The sequence below is a fragment of the Lepidochelys kempii genome, chromosome 3, assembly GCF_965140285.1.
Source record: "Lepidochelys kempii isolate rLepKem1 chromosome 3, rLepKem1.hap1, whole genome shotgun sequence".
Lineage (NCBI taxonomy): Eukaryota > Metazoa > Chordata > Testudines > Cheloniidae > Lepidochelys > Lepidochelys kempii.
The window spans coordinates 152,537,833-152,560,598 of NC_136382.1; the positions used below are offsets into that span (position 1 = coordinate 152,537,833).

The following is a 22,766-nucleotide window of genomic DNA, read 5'->3' on the forward strand; positions in this document are numbered from 1 at the left end:
CATCCTCTTTGTTCCCCTTTATAAGGATAGGTACTATGTTTTCCCTTCTCCAGTCCTCTGGGACCTCACTTGTCCTCCAGGAGTTCTCAAGGATAATAACGGTTCCAAGATTGCATCAGTGATTTCCTTAAGTACCCTAGGGTGAATTTCATCAGGTATTCCTGACCTGAATACATCTAACTTATCTAAATATTCTTTAACCTGTTCTTTCCCTATTCTAGCTTGTGTTCCTTCTCCCTTGTTAGTATTGTGTTAACCATTTGGTGATAATTAAGCTTTTTAGTGAAGAGCAAAGCAAAATAGGCATTAAATACCCCAGCTTTATTGCTGACATTCGTTATTAGTTCTCCTTCCATGCTAAGTAGTGAACCTACACTTTCCTTCGTCTGTCTCTTGCTTCTTCAACGTATTTACAGAACCATTTCTTATAGCCTTTTATGTTCCTTTCTAGGTGTATCTCATTTTGTGCCTTAGCCTGATTTTGTCCCTGCATACTTCTACTATTCTTTTGTAGTCATCCTTAGCAATTTGTCCAGGTTTCCACTAGGGCTGTCAATTAATCGCAGTTAACTCACATGTTTAACTCAAAAAAGTTACTCACGATAAAAAAAATTACTCATGATTAATTGCAGTTTTAATCACACTGTTAAACAACAGAATACCAATTGAAATGTATTAAATATTTTGGATGGTTTTCTACATTTTCAAATATATTGCTTTCAATTACAACACAGAATACAAAGTGTACAGTGCTCACTTTATATTACTTTTATTACAAATATTTGCACTGCAAAAATGATAAACAAAAATACTTGTATTAGGTGAATTCAAAAATACTATTTATTTTATTTTTACAATTCAAATATTTATAATAAAAATAATATAAAGTGAGCACCGTACACTTTGTATTCTGTGTTGTAATTGAAATCAATATATTTCAAAATGTGGAAAATATCCAAAAATATTTATATAAATAGTATTCTATTTACTGTTTAACAGCGCGTTAATCCCAATTCATTTTTTTAATCGCATGATTAATCACGATTAATTTTTTTTAATCGCTTGACAGCATGGCTTCCCCTTTTTGGAAGCATTCCAGGACCTTTGACCCTGGGAGACTGTGAACAACTCAAGTGTCTGTATTGTCATGCTCCTGGCCCTCTATATTTCTAAATGCTGAACCCTATACCACAAAAGACTACCTTTTGCATCCACCACATTCTCTTCTGCCCGTTGCTTTTCTTGAACATGGGTCCCATGCAGATAGTGGGTGACTCATCCAAAATCTCAAACCTGACCTAAAAGACCAGATTTTCAGAATGAATGATTTCGGATGCTGGTAGCACAGCAGGGAAAGACTGAATGAGAAGACTGGGAATGTGTATCCGAATGGTACCAGGCACTAGAATCCATAAGCTCTTTTAAAGCAGCACAAAGGATTTCTGGGGAGTTATTTCAACAGGAAACCCCTTGATCAGTCTCATGAGCTTGACAGAATGCCACATGAGCAGTTCTAGCATTCCATCCATCGGGTGGTACTAGTGCACATGCCAGGAGGCTAATAGGAACACACAGACCACTGTGGTCTTTATGCCATGAGAATCTCTCAACAATTTTCTTTTTCAGATTTTCCCATTTATCAAACTATTTACAATCCAGTCTGTGTCCAGATCAAAAGGAGACTTTGTAATCATTGGGATGGAATTACGCCCTGGAGCCACTGGCACTAAAAAGTGCTTTTGGTTTTCCCTTCCAGCTCTCAAAATATGAAAAGGCAACATTTTGTTTCTATCACTTGATTCACAGCAGAGTCTCCCCAAACTCAATTCTGCTGTCTGGCTGAACTCCACGACAAGCATTCTAAGCATAACAGTGCTACAACTCCTGGCACGCCAGAGAGGACTAGCCCATCAGATGTTCCTTCTGCACAGTTCACATTGTCTCAGACAAGCTCTGTGCGCACCATTCACTTTGTGAATCTTCAGGTTTTGTGTCCTTGCTGCTGCAGCTCTCCACGTCATCAGGCCTCGGGCTGCTATTTTTGTTGCCGTCCATTAACTCCTGCTCCAGCTCTTTGCTCTTCTTCTTGCCGCACTGGCAGAGGTCACTAGAGTTCTCTAGCAAGGTGATGCACAGGTTGATGACCAGGGCCAGCCAGGCCATCCCAAAGAGGATCCACACAGATACCAGGTTCTTGTACCAGCAAGGGTAGGTGAGGTCTGGGTTCATCCCTGGAAGAGAAATACACCAAACATTTACAGACATTGGGCCAAGAGTGCTGTAAGAGAAACTGTATAGCTAAAGCTAAAGCAGAGGCTTGGGTTGAGGAGGACTGTTGGTGTCTGCTCATCAGCAACCCCGGGAAAAGCCATGGATCCTTTACATCCCTCCGGCATGACAATCATAAGCGCCGACTCCATGGGTGCACCGGGGCTGGAGCACCCACGGGGAAAAAATGGTGGGTGCTGAGCACCCATCGGCAGCCCCCTATCAGCTCTCCCCCTCAGCATCTCCTGCCCACGGATCAGCGCCTCCCGCCCACCGCGAACAGCTGTTTTGTAGCGTGCAGGAGGCTGGGGGGAAAGAGGGAGGAGTGAGGACATGCCCTCCTCGAGGGAGGGGGTGAAATGGGCGGGGCAGGAGTGGAGCAGGGGCGGGAAGAGGTGGGGTGTGGGTGGGGCCTTGGGGGAAGGGGTGGAGTGGGGACGGAGCCTGGGACAGAGCTGAAGTCAAGCACCCTCCCGGCACTTAGAAAAGTCAGCGAGTGTGACGGCAAGAGTGGTGTTCAGATACTACAGAGACAGGTGCGCTATAAAATAGATTAGATAGAAATATGGGACAGCTATAACTCTCCATGCTGGCTGGTGTAGCCTGGTGGAAATATCACAGAATGGTACTGCTCCCTGTACAAAATGTGAACATGCCAGCTATCTCGTGGACATGCCAGCACTGTAAAACACACCTGTTTCATGGCTATGTCAGCAACAGCTCCACAATGCACGGTGAATTGTAAATATTACCGTAAAGAAGAAAAACCAAACCAAAATTAGATCCACTTTCAAAATGAAATTGCTGACAGGCCCATGGATGTGGTTACATTTATGTAGTCCCATTTGCCTCTGTTTTTTGCTAAGCACTAAAATACTGTCACAGGATGGCAGTGTTTGCTTGAAATACCCTATCCTGTTAAAAGAAAAGGAGTACTTGTGGCATCTTAGAGACTAACAAATTTATTTGAGCATAAGCTTTCGTGAGCTACAGCTCACTTCATCGGATGTAGCTCACAAAAGCTTATGCTCAAATAAATTTGTTAGTCTCTAAGGTGCCATAAGTACTCCTTTTCTTTTTGCGCATACAGACTAACACGGCTGCTACTCTGAAACCTGTCCTGTTAATAGGTGTTCCTGGCTGGGAGAGGGCTAAGGGGCTTCACAGGTGCCACGTTGAGCCACCTGGCATATGAGTGAGGTGAAAGTGAGCCTCTGAGAGAGAGGGGGATCTAAGGTAAGGACTGAGCAGTCCTCTGGGAGAAACCCTAGGAGCAGACATGCCTGGGGAGAAGGTTTGAACTGAACTTTACCCAAGAAATCAACCAGAGGCAACATACTTAGATTGTAAACTCTTTGGCCAGATACCATCTGTTTGTCAAGGGCTCCTAGCTGCTATGGTAATATAATAAAGCCAAACCCCAGAAAGAGGGTGAGTTTGGTTTCTACCTACTGCTTGGACTGTGTTGAGAAATTTGGGAAAGGCATCTGCTCAGTGACACAAATATACACTAGATAAAAATCACAAGCAGGAGATAAAGTGCTTGCATTAATGTTTTATTCATCGCCGCTTGGCTCCTAGCATTCATTTTTAATGGGAATGTTTGTCATTTTCACCACGGAAAACCCATGGGCTGTGCAAACATTACGGAAAAGGATACAAAAGGCAGAATTAAAAAAAACATACTAGCACAGCAAAGTTGCCAGGCAGCTCTCACCTGGTGCCAGGTCATTTATAATCTTCTTATTTATTTAATGGTGAGTAATCTCCACTGGTTTGTAAATAGCCCAATTCTGGTAATAAACAAGCTTGCCACTTTGCCTACATTCTTCCCCTTCTGGGCATAAAGGCTGCAGTTCAGCCCTACACAGAGATAACACAAAACCTTTGCACCACCTACGTCCCACTTAAGCATGGGGTTTAAGTAACCCATAGGCTTCACACCAGCTTTCTGCACAAAGGTGAATTTCAGCCAGAGACTCTTGCAGGCTCCTTGGCTGTCAGTCAGGGACCTTTCACCAGTGCGAACTTCATCCTGAGGTTTAACAGCCATTAGCAAAATGGCTTCTACAAAAAGAAGTGAAAATGGCAATGCGATGGACCATTCGATCCTGTGGAAGGGAAAGCTTTCTCCATGGAGTTCACCTGATGGGTAAGGTGTTTGAAACGACCCAGTTAGACAGAGGAGAGGATGTGAGCCAGGCTGCAGCATCTGTACAGCAGGAGGGTTGATCGGGAGTGTACAGTTATAGATTTTAAGGCCAGAAGACACCATTATTGTATAAGACAGGCCATAGAGTTTTATCCAGTTACTCCTGTATTGAGCCCAATATTTCTATGGTATTAGGCTGGTTATGGAAGGCAGCTTACAGAGCTCCTCAGCAGTCAACCCTCTGCAGAAGATGGGGAGTAAAATCTGATTGTCTGTCTCTATGGGTATGTCTACACTACGGAATAAGGTCGAATTTATAGAAGTCGGTTTTTTAGAAATCGGTTTTATATGTTCGAGTGTGTGTGTCCCCACAGAAAATGCTCTAAGTGCATTAAGTGCATTAACTCGGCGGAGTGCTTCCACAGTACCGAGGCTAGAGTCGACTTCCGGAGCGTTGCACTGTGGGTAGCTATCCCACAGTTCCTGCAGTCTCCGCTGCCCATTGGAATTCTGGGTTGAGATCGCAATGCCTGATGGGGCTAAAACATTGTCGCGGGTGGTTCTGGGTACATATCGTCAGGCCCCCGTTCCCTCCCTCCCTCCGTGAAAGCAAGGGCAGACAATCATTTCGCGCCTTTTTTCCTGAGTTACCTGTGCAGACGCCATACCACTGCAAGCATGGAGCCCGCTCAGGTAACCGTCACCCTATGTCTCCTGGGTGCTGGCAGACGCGGTACGGCATTGCTACGCAGTAGCAGCAACCCCTTGCCTTGTGGCAGCAGACGGTACAGTACGACTGGTAGCCGTCATCGTCATGTCCGAGGTGCTCCTGGCCATGTCGGCTGGGAGCGCCTGGGCAGACATGGGCGCAGGGACTAAATTTGGAGTGACTTGACCAGGTCATTCTCTTTAGTCCTGCAGTCAGTCCTATTGAACCGTCTTATGGTGAGCGGGCAGGCGATACGGACTGCTAGCAGTCGTACTGTACCATCTTCTGCCAGGCAGGCAAGAGATGAGGATGGCATGCAGTCCTTCTGCACCGTCTGCTGCCAGCCAAAGATGTAAAAGATAGATGGAGTGGATCAAAACAAGAAATAGACCAGATTTGTTTTGTACTCATTTGCTTCCCCCCCTCCCCTGTCTAGGGGACTCATTCTTCTAGATCACACTGCAGTCACTCACAGAGAAGGTGCAGCGAGGTAAATCTAGCCATGTATCAATCAGAGGCCAGGCTAACCTTCTTGTTCCAATAAGAACGATAACTTAGGTGCACCATTTCTTATTGGAACCGTCCGTGAAGTCCTGCCTGAAATACTCCTTGATGTACAGGCACCCCCTTTGTTGATTTTAGCTCCCTGAAGCCAACCCTGTAAGCCGTGTCGTCAGTCGCCCCTCCCTCCGTCAGAGCAACGGCAGACAATCGTTCCGCGCCTTTTTTCTGTGCGGACGCCATACCAAGGCAAGCATGGAGGCCGCTCAGCTCACTTTGGCAATTAGGAGCACATTAAACACCACACGCATTATCCAGCAGTATATGCAGCACCAGAACCTGGCAAAGCGATACCGGGCGAGGAGGCGACGTCAGCGCGGTCCCGTGAGTGATCAGGACATGGACACAGATTTCTCTGAAAGCATGGGCCCTGCCAATGCATGCATCATGGTGCTAATGGGGCAGGTTCATGCTGTGGAACGCCGATTCTGGGCTCGGGAAACAAGCACAGACTGGTGGGACTGCATAGTGTTGCAGGTCTGGGACGATTCCCAGTGGCTGCGAAACTTTCACATGCGTAAGGGCACTTTCATAGAACTTTGTGACTTGCTTTCCCCTGCCCTGAGGCACATGAATACCAAGATGAGAGCAGCCCTCACAGTTGAGAAGCGAGTGGCGATAGCCCTGTGGAAGCTTGCAACGCCAGACAGCTACCGGTCAGTTGGGAATCAATTTGGAGTGGGCAAATCTACTGTGGGGGCTGCTGTGATGCAAGTAGCCCACGCAATCAAAGATCTGCTGATATCAAGGGTAGTGACCCTGGGAAATGTGCAGGTCATAGTGGATGGCTTTGGTGCAATGGGATTCCCTAACTGTGGTGGGGCCAAAGACGGAACCCATATCCCTATCTTGGCACCGGAGCACCAAGCCGCCGAGTACATAAACCGCAAGGGGTACTTTTCGATAGTGCTGCAAGCTCTGGTGGATCACAAGGGACGTTTCACCAACATCAACGTGGGATGGCCGGGAAAGGTGCATGATGCTCGCATCTTCAGGAACTCTGGTCTGTTTCAAAAGCTGCAGGAAGGGACTTTATTCCCAGACCAGAAAATAACTGCTATGGAACTTGGGGAGGAGGGCGGTTGGTTACAGAGGGGCAGCAGTGGCAGTCTGTGCTCCAGCTGCCTTTGCTGCAGCTCAACCATACACTGGAGCATACTGGTTTGGTCCTGCAGCAGCCTCAGCATTGAATCCTGCCTCCTCTCATCACGCTGCCGCCACATTTGAGCTTCAGCCCTGTCTTCAGCCCGCCACTTACTCTCTTCAGCCCGCCACTTACTCTCTTCAGCCCGCCACCTTTCCTCCCGGTCATTTTGTGCTTTCCTGCACTCTGACATTATTTGCCTCCACACATTCGTCTGTGCTCTGTCAGTGTGGGAGGACAGCATGAGCTCGGAGAACATTTCATCGCGAGTGCGTTTTTTTTTCTTTCTAAGCTTCACTAGCCTCTGGGAAGGAGCCTGTGATCATTGAAACACATGCAGCTGGTGGAGAAAAAAAAAGGGACAACGGTATTTAAAAAGACACATTTTATAAAACAGTGGCTACACTCTTTCAGGGTAAACCTTGCTGTTAACATTACATACATAGCACATGTGCTTTCGTTACAAGGTCGCATTTTGCCTCCTCCCACCGCGTGACTACCCCCTCAACCTTCCCCCCTCCCTGTGGCTAACAGCGGGGAACATTTCTGTTTAGCCACAGGCAAACAGCCCAGCAGGAATGGGCTCCTCTGAGTGTCCCCTGAAGAAAAGCACTCTATTTCAACCAGGTGACCATGAATTATATCTCACTCTCCTGAGGATAACACAGAGAGATAAAGAACGGATGTTGTTTGAATGCCAGCAAACATACACTGCAATGCTTTGTTCTACAATGATTCCCGAGTACGTGTTACTGGCCTGGAGTGGTAAAGTGTCCTACCATGAAGGACGCAATAAGGCTGCCCTCCCCAGAAACCTTTTGCAAAGGCTTTAGGACTACATCTAGGAGAACCGCAAATGCCAGGGCAAAGTAATCCTTTCACATGCTTGCTTTTAAACCATGTATAGTATTTTAAAAGGTACACTCACCAGAGGTCCCTTCTCCGCCTGCTGGGTCCAGGAGGCAGCCTTGGGTGGGTTCGGGGGGTACTGGCTCCAGGTCTAGGGTGAGAAACAGTTCCTGGCTGTCGGGAAAACCGGTTTCTCCGCTTGCTTGCTGTGAGCTATCTACAACCTCCTCCTCATCATCATCTTCTTCGTCCCCAAAACCTGCTTCCGTATTGCCTCCATCTCCATTGAAGGAGTCAAACAACACGTCTGGGGTAGTGGTGGCTGAACCCCCTAAAATGGCATGCAGCTCATCATAGAAGCGGCATGTTTGGGGCTCTGACCCAGAGCGGCTGTTTGCCTCTCTGGTTTTCTGGTAGGCTTGCCTCAGCTCCTTCAGTTTCACGCGGCACTGCTTCGGGTCCCTGTTATGGCCTCTGTCCTTCATGCCCTTGGAGACTTTGACAAAGGTTTTGGCATTTCGAAAACTGGAACGGAGTTCTGATAGCACGGATTCCTCTCCCCAAACAGCGATCAGATCCCGTACCTCCCGTTCGGTCCATGCTGGAGCTCTTTTACAATTCTGGGACTCCATCATGGTCACCTCTGCTGATGAGCTCTGCATGGTCACCTGCAGCTTGCCACGTTGGCCAAACAGGAAATGAGATTCAAAAGTTCGTGGTTCTTTTCCTGTCTACCTGGCCAGTGCATCTGAGTTGAGAGTGCTGTCCAGAGCGGTCATAATGGAGCACTCTGGGATAGCTCCCGGAGGCCAATACCATCGAATTGTGTCCACAGTACCCCAAATTCGAGCCGGCAACGTCGATTTAAGCGCTAATCCACTTGTCAGTGGTGGAGTAAGGAAATCAATTTTAAGAGCCCTTTAAGTCGAAATAAAGGGCTTCATTGTGTGGACGGGTGCAGGTTTACATCGATTTAACGCTGCTAAATTCGACCTAAAGTCCTAGTGTAGACCAGGGCTATGTCTAAGGGGCCCATCACTAAAGTAATTAAGCACCAAACAAGAGTTATGAAGAAAGGGGGTTGGGGAGGGAAAGAGTCTATAAAAAGGTATTTTCCTCTTTCTCTTTCCCAGGCCTTTAGGGGTGTGCATGTTTCTATATCTCGTGTTTTCAATGGGAAAAGCTTTATGAAAAAGGCGTGCCCTGTGTTTCAACATGAACACAGTCAGGGTTGGGCTCTGGCAAAGGGTTTTCCTCTGGCAAAGGGTTTTGGAAGCTGAGAACACTCTTCCCCTGCTGCCTGACAGTCAAAACCTAGGCGTCTCTCTTGGATTTGAGAGAGGAGAAAGTAGCGACAACCTGTTTGTAGAGTAGGATCAGGACGAGACAAAATGCTCTAGGTGTCGAGGTTTTACGTCGCAATACATCACATTTTAATATCAGACTTCACGATGAAGGCTATAATGCTCTGACTAGTTCTGGTCTCACAAGGCGCAGGGTGGCTAGATGCAGAAGGACTTGAAGAGATTGCTTTCCACTTCCTGCCATACAGAGGAGTCACCATGCATGACCTGGCTATCTCAGAAACCATCTCCACCTCTATGACCCCTCCAACTCAGCAACCTACCAGTGCATTTGTCATCAGTCCTGGGAATCATTAAAGGGTTAAAACTGCCAAATGGGTCTCCAGTATGCCACACACTTTTTATTGGCTTCCACTAGGTGAGAGTGATGAAATCCCAGCTACTTACCAATCACATAATCTCCAAAGCCTATTGTGCTGAGGGTAATGAAGGAATAGTAGAATCCTTCTTCATAGGTCCAGCCTTCTATCACAGAGAACAGAAATGGGGGTAGCAGGAGGAACAGCAACAAGCCAGTCACCAGCGCACAGGTCCTTGTCAATATGGTTGCTGCCTCCTAGTCAAACAGAAAAGAAAAACCCACCAGATATAAGGCTGGAAGATTAGAGCAGACAGCAAACAGAGGGCTCAGCACTTCTTGAGCACGTTGCGAGTTGACAGACACGTGCTGTCAAGACAAGATTAATGATCTAGCTCAGGCACTGCATCCAATGGCATGAGTGGAGTTGGCTGGGCCAGAACCAAAGGTTTTTGCCTTGTCCAGGCCAGGCAAAGTTCACCCTGTGCAAAGGGACATCACAAGCCCTTTGCCCATAAGTCTTGGTTAGAACCTCTTAGGGCATTTTTCTCCTTTTATTTACAGGATGACAATGATACCATTCACAGAGCTACAGAGCAAGGAGCTGCAAACATTCTCTCCTTGGAGACCAGTTGTTAATAAAGAGATTAGCTTGTGGACACCTCCCTTCATGGTCACAGTCATGTGGACCACCTCCCATCCCATTTGTGATCAGACACATGGGTGAAATCCTGACTCTACTGATATCAACCCCCCCATTGTCTTCAGCGGGATCAGGATTTCACCCAAGATCTCTGTGGCAACTACCGCTATTACATCCCATTACTATTATGGGATATTAGAATTACGGAAGTGTTTAATGTATTACTAGCTTCTTTTATTGCAGCTGAAGACCAGGGGTGACAGCCCAGGATAAACCAGCTTGCTGTGTGTCACCAGATGTCCCTTGAACACCAGTGGAGAACCTTTCCTGTAGAGAAGGCAGTATCAGCACCTCTGTTACCAGTCAGTTTTCAGGGGCGTACAGAACAGCCTAAAGTTGAAATGTGTTAGTAGCGTGTGTCTCGGACAGAAATTCTCTCTCACCTCCAAGAAAATACATCTTGTATATTTAAAAATGTCTGGGCATGCAATGTATATTTCTGAGTTCCATGTCAGGAATGCAGTAGGGTGAACAGTCCCTGTATGTCAGGGAGGAAGTGCTCCTTTGAGATTAGCTAGTAAATAACAGAATAGAGAAACAGTGGAGGGAACTCTCTTGTGATAGAGAGAATCAGACTGTATTTGGAACTGCACACGCTCAATGGAAAGGTGCTATTAGCTAAATTCTGAATGAGACATACAGAGGCAACATACGTGAAATAAATAAAATATTCAGCACATACCCCAGCTTAGATAAAATGAGGGTGGGAATCTCAGTTCATTCATATTTGTGCACATCACTGAACCATAGATATTGGCGCATTTCAGCATGATGGGCAATCTCTACAGAACAGAGGCTGAGGAGAGGTACAGCAGGGGGTGCTACAGGTCAGGAATGGGGTGTACCCTCAAAAGAGGAAGGTGGGGAAAGAATCAGGCCAGGTCTGGAATAGCAAGGTTTGCTGCAGATCAGGACTGAGATACAATAGCACAGCTGTGGAGGGAAGACCTACACTTTACCTGTGTGCATAGTGCCCGACTCAAGCCAGTACCTCACTTCTGTGAGCACTAAATTCAGAGCCGTTTTCAGGTTTAATCCACAAATGCTCCTTAGTAATTCTGGAGTGTAATTCTGACTAAGACTAATGACAAGCAGATCAAATGTTCAGGCAATGTGAACTGCACCCACAATCTGGCATTTTTATTGTTATAGGGCAGGGGTGAGCAAACTACAGCCCATCAGGGCTTCGGATCCGGCCTGTGGGATTGCCAGCTCCGTGGCACAGTGGGGCTAAGGCAGGCTCCCTGCCTGCCCTGGCCCTGCACTGCTCCCGGAAGTGGCTGACACCACGTCTTTCTGGCCCCTAGGGGAGGGCAGAGGGCTCTGTGTGCTGCCCTCGCCTACAGGTACCTCCCCCGAAGCACCCAGAGCGCAGAGCCCTCTGCCCACCCCTGTTCCAGGGGCTGCAGGGACATGGTGCCAGCTGCTTCTGGGAGCAGTGCAGGGCCAGGGCAGACAGGGAGCCTGCCTTAGTCCCGCTTTGCGCCGCTGCCACCCCGGAGTTGCTCCAGGTAAGTGGCGCCAGGCCAGAGCCCGCACCCTGAACCGCTCCTGCAACCTGCACCCCAACCCCCTGACACACCCCACATCCCTCCTGCACCTCAACCCCCTACTCTGAGCCTCCTCCCACACTCCAACCCCCTTTTCTGAGCCCCCTCCCACACTCCACACCCCTCCCTGCACCCCAACCCCCTGCCCTGAGCCCCTTCCCGCACTCCGCACCCCCTCCTGCACCCCAATCCTCTGCCCTGAGCCCCTTCCTGCACACCACACCGCCTCCCACACCCCACACTCCCTCCCGCACCCCAACCCCCTGCCCCCGCCCTACATTCATGGCCCTGCATGCAATTTCCCAAAACATTGTGGCTCTCGGGCCAAAAAGTTTGCCCATTCCTGCTATAGGGGAAGCTGCTCATCAGAACAGTAAGTAAAGCTATCAATTAACTAACAGCTCTTTGTGATATCAGTACAGATGATTCGGCTCCTATAAACCAAAGGTTAAGGTAGAGTAATCACTGCTTCCCTTATTGGATAATTCACCCCATCAAGCAGACAACCCTTCCATCTTAATGTGTGGATCAGACACTTATGGCCAGACTGCTTACCTGCCAGTGCAACTTCTCCCCCAGGCGCTTGGCACATCGCTGAACCCCAGACAGCATCAGCTGCCCAATCCGGTTCAGGAGGATGAGGTTCAAAGGAATCCCAAAGAGGGCAAAGAAGATGCAGAAGATCTGAGCACTCATAGTGCTGGGGCTCAGGTTCCCATAGCCTGGCAGGAACGGAACAGAGAGGGGTAAATTCTGATGCACTCCTCCTCCCCCACAGAGATAGACGTCCATTTTTTACACTAGGAAGGGGAGGTCGCGGCTCAAAAGGGCCAATGCCAGTCCCCCCACCCCCATGTATAATTTTAATTACTCCCCATTGTTTGTAACATCCTCTCAGAGGCTGGGGAAAAAATGTCTTTCCCTGCCAAATTTTTTTCCCTGTTTCCATTTGCCAGTCACTGAATTTCCTCCCCTTACGCACTGCCCAAGCCAGGGATTTGACAGGAATATTTACTTCTTTGTTCTGGAGTGAGTATTATTGACGTCAGTGTGGCACTGGGAATAGGATTTGTTAGACAACTGCTGATACATAGCCAGTAGAAGACTATCTAGACCATAAAACATTGCTTGTCTTTAAGACACTACATAAATGTTGGTCTTTTCTTTTGAAGGGTGACTCAGAAACAGTGAATTTGTGTGGGGGGTGTGGAGGGTGAGAAAACCTGGATTTGTGCTGGAAATGGCCCAACCTGATGATCACTTTAGATAAGCTATTACCAGCAGGACAGTGGGGTGGGAGGAGGTATTGTTTCATATTCTCTGTGTGTATATAAAGTCTGCTGCAGTTTCCACGGTATGCATCCGATGAAGTGAGCTGTAGCTCACGAAAGCTCATGCTCAAATAAATTGGTTAGTCTCTAAGGTGCCACAAGTACTCCTTTTCTTTTTGCGAATACAGACTAACACGGCTGTTACTCTGAAACCTGACAATTAGGCTTGTGCACTTTTTGCTTCGTATACATTATAAAAAGGAGGAATAAAAATTACATGCAATTTTTGTTTCTCTTTAGAGGATGCCTTTAAGTTAAGTGATGGGGTGGCATAGAGTAACATTTTCAAAAGTGCTCAAGTGGCTGATGAACCTATGTCCCATTTTCAAAAGTGACCTTGTCACTTAGAAGCCTAAACGGCATTGAAAGTCTTTATCTCCCTGCAAAAGAACCAATATTCCCCCCCACCCCTGATCTTTAGTATCTGGAGGACATGCCCCTCTAGGGAATAGTTTTTGGTCTGAGGACAGGTCTATGCAGCAAATGAAGATGTGAACGTAGCACAGGTAAGCACACCCATGCTTGCTTTAATCTAGCATGTGCAGGTAACAGCAGTAGTGAAGATGTGGAGCCAACTGCTTCAGCCTGGGTTAGCAACCCAAGTCCATATCCACGACTTTGCTCTGTTGACCCTGAATCACTTGTCAGGACTGGCTTCTAATATACACCGCACTTAACACCTTCTGATATTTCATGTGAAGAACAGCTCTTCAAAGGGCTAGCTCTAAAGTTCTGTCCCTGGCAGGAGGCAGGGGTCTTGGAGAAAAAAAAGGAGTATGTGATCATCTAATTAACGACTATCACAATGCACACGCCCATGAGTGCTGCATTAAGGTTGCACCGGCATTTCCTAATGTTTGGGTGCTTGACTTTGCAACCTTAATGTTCTTTTAAGAGAGATTTTTTTAAATGTAATTGTCCATAGAGTCCCCTGCACAAGTTGTAGCTCTGTACAGAGCAAAGGGAGTAAGAAGTTAAAGAGGTCCAGGCACATGACAAAAGAGGGTGCTGGATAGTTTGGGCAGGGTAGGCTACTTATGAGAGAACATGTGTGGTGTTTCTATGGCTGGGTCTGTTCCCTGGGTGTGTTGCACTCCTGTGGGATTCTGACTGTTTCCAGATTCTCTCCTGGACATTAGACTCAGGGCATTTTCCAGGTTCCTTTGGTCCTGAGGGGACAGAACTGGGAGGTATTTATCCAGGAAAGCTGAAACTCAAACAGGAGTCATGCTGACCCAACGCGTATCTATATAACCAGCCAGCTATGAGTTTCCTCTCCTATCCTCTGTTTAAAATGAACAAAGGTTGCGTATTGGCTTGGGCTGCTTTTCCTTTTCCTCCCTGATTTCTCATTCCAGCACTAAAGTTTTCCACAGCCTTAGTGCTGCGTGGGCAAGAAAAGCTGGCAAAGGTAGGAAGAAAGGACTCTATTGTTAGGATCACTTTGGGAAACAAAACCCAAGAGGAGGCTGATCCTATCTCAATGTTCACAGAGATCAGACCCACCTTTCCCTCTGGGTTTGGCTATACTACGCAAATTATAGTACATCATCGTATCAGTGTAAACACAGCCATGTAGTTATATGGTGCACCCTGGGACTCACCCCAGTAAGCAGGTTGCCCTAGTGCAAGCTCTGCCTTACACCAGAGCAGTGCGTCTACATGGGGGTTGAACTGGCTCCAAAAACAGACCTAACTGCAATCTAGACAGGGCCTTTGTGCCACCCAAACCTGATGCTGTCATCTCGCTTAGGGCATGCATTACACATTGATACTCAGGAAAGCTAAGTGAAGAAGGTGTGCTGTTAAAGTGCCTATATTAAAGCCATGGGGAAGCTCTCATTCAGAAGTGGCTTTAGCTTAACTCACTTCATTCCCTGAATTAAACTGAAGTGGTCTAAGGCCACTTCATTTCAGAGTGAGAGTGTCCACACAGGGGTTTAATGTGATCTAATTTATCTATTTTAAATTCACATTTTCAGTTCATCCCGCTTAACTTTCCTGAGTGCCCTTCCCCCACTGACCGCAGAAATGCACAAGCACTGAGAGCTCTTTCACAAGGGGAGGCTGACATGTGGCCCCGGGAGCATTGCTATGCAAGTCCCTTATCTTCAGTGCACAAACCAGCTTGTCACGCTCCAGCTCAGTCAGGGTAGTGGCACCTCCACCCTGAAGGTGACGGGCGCTGCAGCTGGCTGTTTCATGTAGTCTAGCTGCAGCTTTCAGGCTCCTAACAAGTTATCAGTGTGCCCAATCTAGCCTGGATGCCTCCTTACAGACAATGGGGCTGATTTTCAAAGGCTCAAAGGGCAGTTAATTGTCCAGCTGCCACCGAAAGCCTAGGGGAGTTGGATGCCTAACTCTCCTTTGCGCCGTTGAAATTCTGTCCCAGTGTCAATCTCACCATTTTTTAAAGCTTTCTGTGTGGCTTTTCGCCATGTGTGTACCTGTGCCAAGTCTGCAGCAACAGGAGCAGCAGTTAGCATGTAGATCTCAAAGTGTTTGCCAAAGGTGGAAAATTGTGATTACCGCCTTGTATAGGAATTGGTGGGGAACAAAGGCAGTGAAGTGACTGGACCCTAGTGGCAAGCTGCTGACATGTACAATTAAGAAGATTGTACTGGATTTTTTAAACTCAGGGAAAGCTGACAGTTGTGGGGAGCACATGGTTTAGACAGACACCTCCCTTAGGGGAGGATTTATTAAAGGGGATACTCTATATCCTAGTAAGGAGGAGAGGATAGAAGTTAATAAAGTACAAGTAGGAGCTGAAGAGAAACAGTCAAATGAAAGAGTCCCATTCAGTTACATCACATGAAGGCAGACAACTAAATATTGACAAATTCTATAAGTGCTTGTATACAAATGCCAGAAGTCTAAACTAAGATGGGGGAACTTGAGTGCCTGGTATTAAATGAGCGTATTGATCTAATAGGCATCACAGAAACTTGGTGGAATGATGATAATCAATGGGAAACAGTAATTCCAGGGTACAAAGCATATAGGAATGACAGAGTAATTCACGCTGGTGGGAAGCAGCACTATATGTGAAAGAAAGCATAGAGTCAAATACAGTAAAAAGCTAAGTGAATCAAACAGTACCATAGAATATCTGTAGATAGAAATTCCATGCTTGAATAATAAGAATATAGCAGTTGGAATATACTACTGACCACCTGACCAGGATGGTGAAGGTCATTGTGAAATGCTCAGGGAGATTACAGAGGTACCAAAACAGAAAACCTAATAATGGAGGATTTCAACTATTCTCATATTGACTAGGAACCATGCCACCTCAGGATGGGATGCAGAGATAAAGTTTCTAGACACCATTAATGACAGCTCCATGGAGCAGCTAGTCCTGGAACCCTCAAGGAGAGAGGCAATTCTTGATTTAGTCCTAAGTGGAGCACAGATCTGGCCCAAGAGGTGAATATAGCGGAACTAATTGGTAATAGCTTTTAATATCCATGTGTGTGTGTGAAATACCAAAGAAACCCAACACAGTGGTAGCATTTAGCTTCAAAAAGGGAAACTGCACAAAAAGGAGGAAGCTAGTTGAATGGAAATTAAAAGGAAAAGTCACAAGATTAAAGTGCCTGCAAGATTCATGGAAACTTTTTAAAAGTACCACAATAGAGGCTCAAACTATATGTATATCCCAAATTAAAAAAGATAACAAAAAACAGAGGACCAAACAAAAAAAAGACACTATGGCCAGTTAGAGACATAAAGACATCTTTTAAAAATTGGAAATCAAATCCTACTGAGGAAAATAAAAAGCAGCATAAACTCTGGTAAATCAGTATAAAGGTATAATTAGGCAGGCCAAAAAAAGAATTTGAAGAGCAACTAGCAAAAGACAAACTTATTTGCCAAGATGGTCAGGGACGTAACCTCATGTTCTGGGTGCCCCTAATCCTCTGACTGTCAGAAGCTAGGACTGGACAATAGGAGATGGATCACTTGATAAATTGCCCTGTTCTGTTCATTCCCCCTTGACCATCTGGCACCGGCCACTTTCGGAAGACAGGATACTGAGCTAGATGGACCATTGGTCTGACCCAGTATGGCCGCTCATATGGTCTTACGTTTCAGTTGACCCAAATCAGCCTTTTTTGGCCAAAATTTTTTTTCTTTTTTTTTTGGACAAAACAAGTCCCAGCTCTAACTGGAATACTTCCACTCATTGGGGAACTCCACTACCTGCTGGGAAGCCCCAGGAAAACAGTCACATATACACAGACAAGCATGGAGGAGCACTTACTTTTTTTTTTTTCCACTGCATGCATCTGATGAAGTGAGCTGTAGCTCACGAAAGCTTATGCTCTAATAAATGTGTTAGTCTCTAAGGTGCCACAAGTCCTCCTCTTCTTTTTGTGGATACAGACTAACACGGCTGCTACTCTGAAACCTTACTTGGCACAGTGTTCCAGAGCTGCCAGGAATTCCATGATTCCACAGATCTGAGCTGGCCTTTAACAGTCTGTGGCAAAGCCTTAAAATACCATCTCTGACTGTCCTCTTCCCGCAGCCCGCTTCTTATATCTGTCTTTGGGGCATTACACTGTGTCAATGAGCACTGGGAGGGGAGCAGGGGAGGACAGAAGGGATTTATTTTGATGTACATTTGCAGCTCTTCCCTGACGCCTGAGATGGGAGTGGGGAGAATGGACGAGGGGCACTTTCACTGCATCCATCTTATGTTTAAAATGTCTCACTGAAACTCATGCATAACATCGCTTACCTTTGTGAATAGAAAGTGTAAAGGAAGCCCTGGGTAAGTGCCCCCCAACCTGAGACAGCACTGCATCCTAGAGCTCTGGGATCCAGTGGCACATGGTACCCTCACTGCATTCAGTGAATAAGAGGTGCCACAAAGGCTGACACTGACGTACCCCAAAATTCACTCTCTCCTCAAATCCCTTCACTGGCTTGGTTTGCTTCTTCGGCATCAAATTCAAGCATCTCATCTTCACCTTCAATACACTTCCCCATTCCAAACCTGCTTGAGTGTTTGTATACAGCCCATAGGTACAAGGTCCCTGCCCTGAAGAGCTGACAGTCTATACTGATCCTGGCAAGAAAGGCCATGGCGGGAGCAGGTGTGGGTAACATGAATGAGGAGGGAGGATGCACCACACAGAACAGGTTATAGAGTTGTTTGGGGGATAAGGTTTGTTGCATTAGTCCTTTTTGTATGATCATGTATTTACTGCTACGGTTTTTAAAGGGATCTAGAGAATTATTGTTGGAGGGTTTTGAGAAAGGGAGGGGATTTGAAAGGATCTGAAGGAAATGGAGGCTCTGTGGAAGATCAAGGACATTCCAGATGTGAGGGACAGCAGGTGAAAAGGCCCAGAGGTACACAAAGGGACCTAAAGGATGACAGGGGAGGTGGAACTGGCAGAGTGCCAAAACTCTCAACCACAAGCATTCAAAAACTATGAGTCAGATGCCATAAAAATCACAAGATTGGCCTAAGAACAGGAGATTCTAAAAATGAAAAAAATTGAGGTGGTTCTTATCTCCCTCTGGTCTTTGAGCCGGCAGGGATCAGACTTTCAAGCTTTTCTCGGCAGCTGGAAGGGCTAGAAACTTACTTTGTCTTTTTAAACAAAAGTTGAGAGTCTCACATTATCCTGTGACTCCAGGAACTGAGACTGTAAGGAACTCACCAAATATCCTAAGAACTGATAACACTGGCGTGCAGGGTCTGAACAGGAGATTTTTGGGCAACAGGGATGAGAAGCAGAGGGTTCTGAGCTGACAGAACTTTGCGTAGGGGGACATGGTGTTTGAAGTAGGTGGTGAAGATGATACAGAGTCAGAGAAGGGACGTACGTGTGTGTGTGTGAGCGAGCGAAACGAACAGAGCTGTGGGTGAGGGCAGTGGCATTTTGCAGACTGGAGGGAAGCCAGGGAGCTGATGGAAAGGCCAGAAAGATCACAAGGTGGGAGACAATCAAGGCAAGGACAAGGGCATGGGTAGCAAGGGTAGAATGTGAAGAAGCTGTGGAGGAAGAAGCAGGAGGCTTTAAGCAACAGCCTGAATATGAGGGGTAAATTCCATCCAACTTCTCCTCTCACTCTGTACCTATGATTTCTTTCATACTGCCGCCTATGCTGGGGACAACCTCTCTCTTGTCTTCCAAACCACTCCTAAACCTCTCTGCACTGTTCTCCCATGACTGCATCCCAGCATGGTCCTGCATCAGAACCATCACCCTGTACATCACATTTCTCTGAGCCTGACTGCAAGTTCTTTGAGAAAGGACCTTGCCTCTTTACATGCTTTGAAGAGTCAGTCTCATTCTTAGCTATGCCCTGAGGTCTGGGACCATGCTTCCTTCCTAGTAACACCTTCTGATGTCTCCAGAACTTGCATAAACATGGACAGGGCTCTCAAACATAGGGGCTCTATGACTGTATTTTCCCCTTAGACACTATACTGCCATCTAGTGGGCATTACTAGAATAAAATGTACAGTACCAACAGGATTCACAGAATTAAATGTCAAGCACTTGATCCTGCAAATCCCCACTCGTGTGAGTAACTTTCACCGTCTTGCCATTCCCAAGCATTCAACAATCACAAAATTGACTTAAAACTCATGAAATTTTGACTGATAAGTCTCAAAATGTAAGAGGAAATGGGGAATCATGAAAACATAAAATCATCACTGATAAAATTTGCAGATGGCACAAAAATTTGGGGAAGGGTAAATAATGAAGGGGACAGGTCAGTGTTATGGAGCAATCTGTATTGCTTGGGAAACTGGGTACAAGCAAGCAATATGAATTGTAATATGGCTAAATGTAAATGTATACATCTAGGAACAAAGAATGCAGGCCATACTAACAGGATGGAGGACTCTATCCTAGGGAGCAATGACGCTGAAAAAGTTTTGGGAATGGTGAATAATCAGCTGAACATGAGGTGCCAGTATGATGCTGTGGCCAAAAGAGCTCATGAGATCCTGGGATGGATAAACAGGGGAATCTCAAGTAGGAGTAGGGAGGTTAATTTACACTGTATTGGGCATTGGTATGACCACTGCTGGAATAATGTGTCCACTTCTGGTACCCACAATTCAAGAAGGATGTTGATAAATTGGAAAGGGTTCAGAGAAGAGCCACGAGAATGATTAAAGGATTAGAAAACATGCCTTATGGTGACAGATTCAAAGAGCTCGATCGATTTAGCTTAACAAAGAAAAGGGTAAGGGGTGACTTGATTACAGTTGGCATGGAGAAAATATTTAATAATGGGCTCTTCAGTCAAGCAGAGAGAGGTGTAACATGATCCAATGGCTGGAAGTTGAAATTAGACAAATTCAGGCCGGAAATAAGGTATAAATTTTTAACATGGAAAGTAATTAGCCACTGAACCTATTTACCAAGGGTTGTGGTGGATTCTCCATCACTGGCAATTTTTTAAATCAAGACTGGATGTTCTTCTAAAAGATTGGATCTAGGAATTATTTTGGCGCAGTTCTATGGCCTGTGCTATACCGGAGGTCAGACTAGATGATCACAATGGTCCCTTCTGGCCTTGGAATCTATGGGTACCTACACTGCAATTAGAAATTGTAGAAATCATAGAATCATAGAACTGACCTCGAGAAGTCATCTAGTCCAGTCCCCTGAACTCAAGGCAGGACTAAGTATTAGACACTTGCAGCTGGCCCACTCCAGGTGACTCAGGCTTGCAAGGCTCTGGCTAAGGGTTCTTTAATTGCAGTGTAGATGTTTGGGCTCAGGGTGCAGCCCGAGCTCTGGGACCCTCCCACCTCACAGGTCCAAGAGTCTGGGCTCTAGCTTGAGTCCAAACGTCTACACTGCAATTAAACAGCCCCTTAGCCCGAGTCCCATGAGCCTGCTGACATGGAACTTACTGAACCCTAAATCACAACCTGCCTTGCTTTCCTGCAATCATAGCTATGCTGGTAGTTCTGTGCCCCCCAATTATCATAATATTGGCCCCATGCAAATGTACCTTTAATAAAAGGAGAAACATTCTGACACTGCTCAGTCCAAATTCTGCATTACTAAGCCCAAAAGGTACCTGCTTAAAATACAGCAGAATTAGGACATTAAAAAAAGCCCCCCCACCCCAAAATTATAAAACCTTCCCCGTGATTAAAAATGACCAGCAGGACACCCCGAATTTATCCTGGGGCTCCTCCACACCATCAGGCCACAGTCCCCAGCCAGGCTGTAGATGGGACATCTCTTCTGTCATTCTACTCTCATTCATAAAAGGAGAATGGGTAGCAGATTTGGATTTTTAGACAGTCTCTTAAGTGGTATTTCTGTGCTTCAAACAGAATGTAATGTTACAAGGCATTAGCCTCCTAAGAGGTGCCAGTTTAAACTAACTGGTTTTGGCCAGTCAGGTTAAAACAAATGTTAAAGGTTTGGTTTTTTTTTTAAATTGTTCATGCATACCAAGCTCACCTCCCAACTGCTTTGGTTTCTATTTAACAGTGGTCCATCCATGTTTTGTAAGTAGAAGAACTACACTGACGTGGTCTATCTACCTAAGGTACTAATATGCCCCCCATCGTCATAACATCTAAGCACTTCACAGTCTTTAATGCATTTACCCTCACATGCCCCGGTGAGCTGGAGAAGTGCTGTCGTCTCCATTTTACAGATGGTGAGCTGAGGTAGCAAGAGCTTGAAGAACCCAGACCTCCCAAGTCCTCAGGTACCACACAAACCACTGGACAACTCTAAGCCTTGAGGAATGTGTGTGGGGAAGGGAAAAGACAGAGACAGACAGACACGCACATGCAATGCCACTGGCTTCATTGTGAAAAAAACAAAAAAGCACTCTGAATTCTGAGTCTCCCGATGGGACTGCCATTATAAAAACATTCCAGCTAGCATGGTTGTACCCCTCAGCAAAGCCAGGGCATACGCCTTAACAGCACTAGAGTCTAAAACCCTGTTGACACTACAAAAAAAGACCTTGCTAGGAAATCATTTTTAAAAGACAAGTTAGTTTTGCCTGGAGTGTAGCTAAGCACAATGTGGCTAAAATGACTTTGGGGAAACAGAGTCACTCCAGTTGGCTTGGAAAGGATGTATAATGAACTATGGGAGTAGGCAAATGTGCTCTGAGCAAGTAGTTTGGTTTTAAGTCAGAGCTCAGAGCACCTAGAGTGTCCAAACTTCTCTGCTCCATTGGGATGACTGAGCACCTGTAGAATCTTCTGTCTAGATTCTAGAACGAGGCTACACCGCCATCCTGTGGTTTATTCAGACACAAGTGCGTGCAGCGGTTCTCAGCTTTCTCAGATTCAAAGCACATGAAAAGAAAACCAGGGTGTCCAGGAAGAAGCCAGTAAAGTCATGTGGGTGTCTTTTCTTTTTCTCAGCTTGTAGAAAAGCTAACTATTGTATTATTACTGCTATAATTCCTGATTTCCAGGGTCAGCATTTTTGACATCAATGCATTTTCAGTACTAAGCAGAACAGTAAAAACAATTCGCCGTCTGCACAACATGTAGATAGATTTGGGTCTGAAAAATGACTCAAAGATCAAAGAGGGCTGAAAAGCTGGAAATCTAGAATGACCCCTAGTCAATTCCTTTGACATTCAGTGACTGATGCTCTAAATCCCATATCAGAGATATTAATATATTGGCACATACACGAAGGACAAGATTTCAGAGCTACTGGCTAGACAATGGCTAGACAGGGGGCCACGGGCATTTATTAATATTATATATATGAGCGACTCCATGTAACCCCATGTGCTTTTCACTGTTACCATTCTCTTCCTTCCATTCCCTTCATTTCTGTGGAGCATCCATTTGTTGCAGCTTGC

At 46.1% G+C, this 22,766-nt stretch overlaps 1 protein-coding gene across 1 annotated transcript in view; it reads right to left on the reverse strand.

The window, feature by feature from the left end:
• Positions 1-996: 996 nt before the first annotated feature.
• KCNK17 (potassium two pore domain channel subfamily K member 17) overlaps positions 997-22,766 on the reverse strand; it is a 46,722-nt gene continuing 24,952 nt past the window's right edge. The window contains exons 3-5 of the mRNA XM_073338561.2: positions 12,154-12,320; positions 9,435-9,603; positions 997-2,231 (exon numbers count right to left, since the gene is read on the reverse strand). Of these exons, the coding sequence (XP_073194662.1) occupies positions 1,933-2,231; positions 9,435-9,603; positions 12,154-12,320 (635 nt within the window). The 3' untranslated portion in view covers positions 997-1,932. The remainder of the gene's footprint in view (positions 2,232-9,434; positions 9,604-12,153; positions 12,321-22,766) is intronic.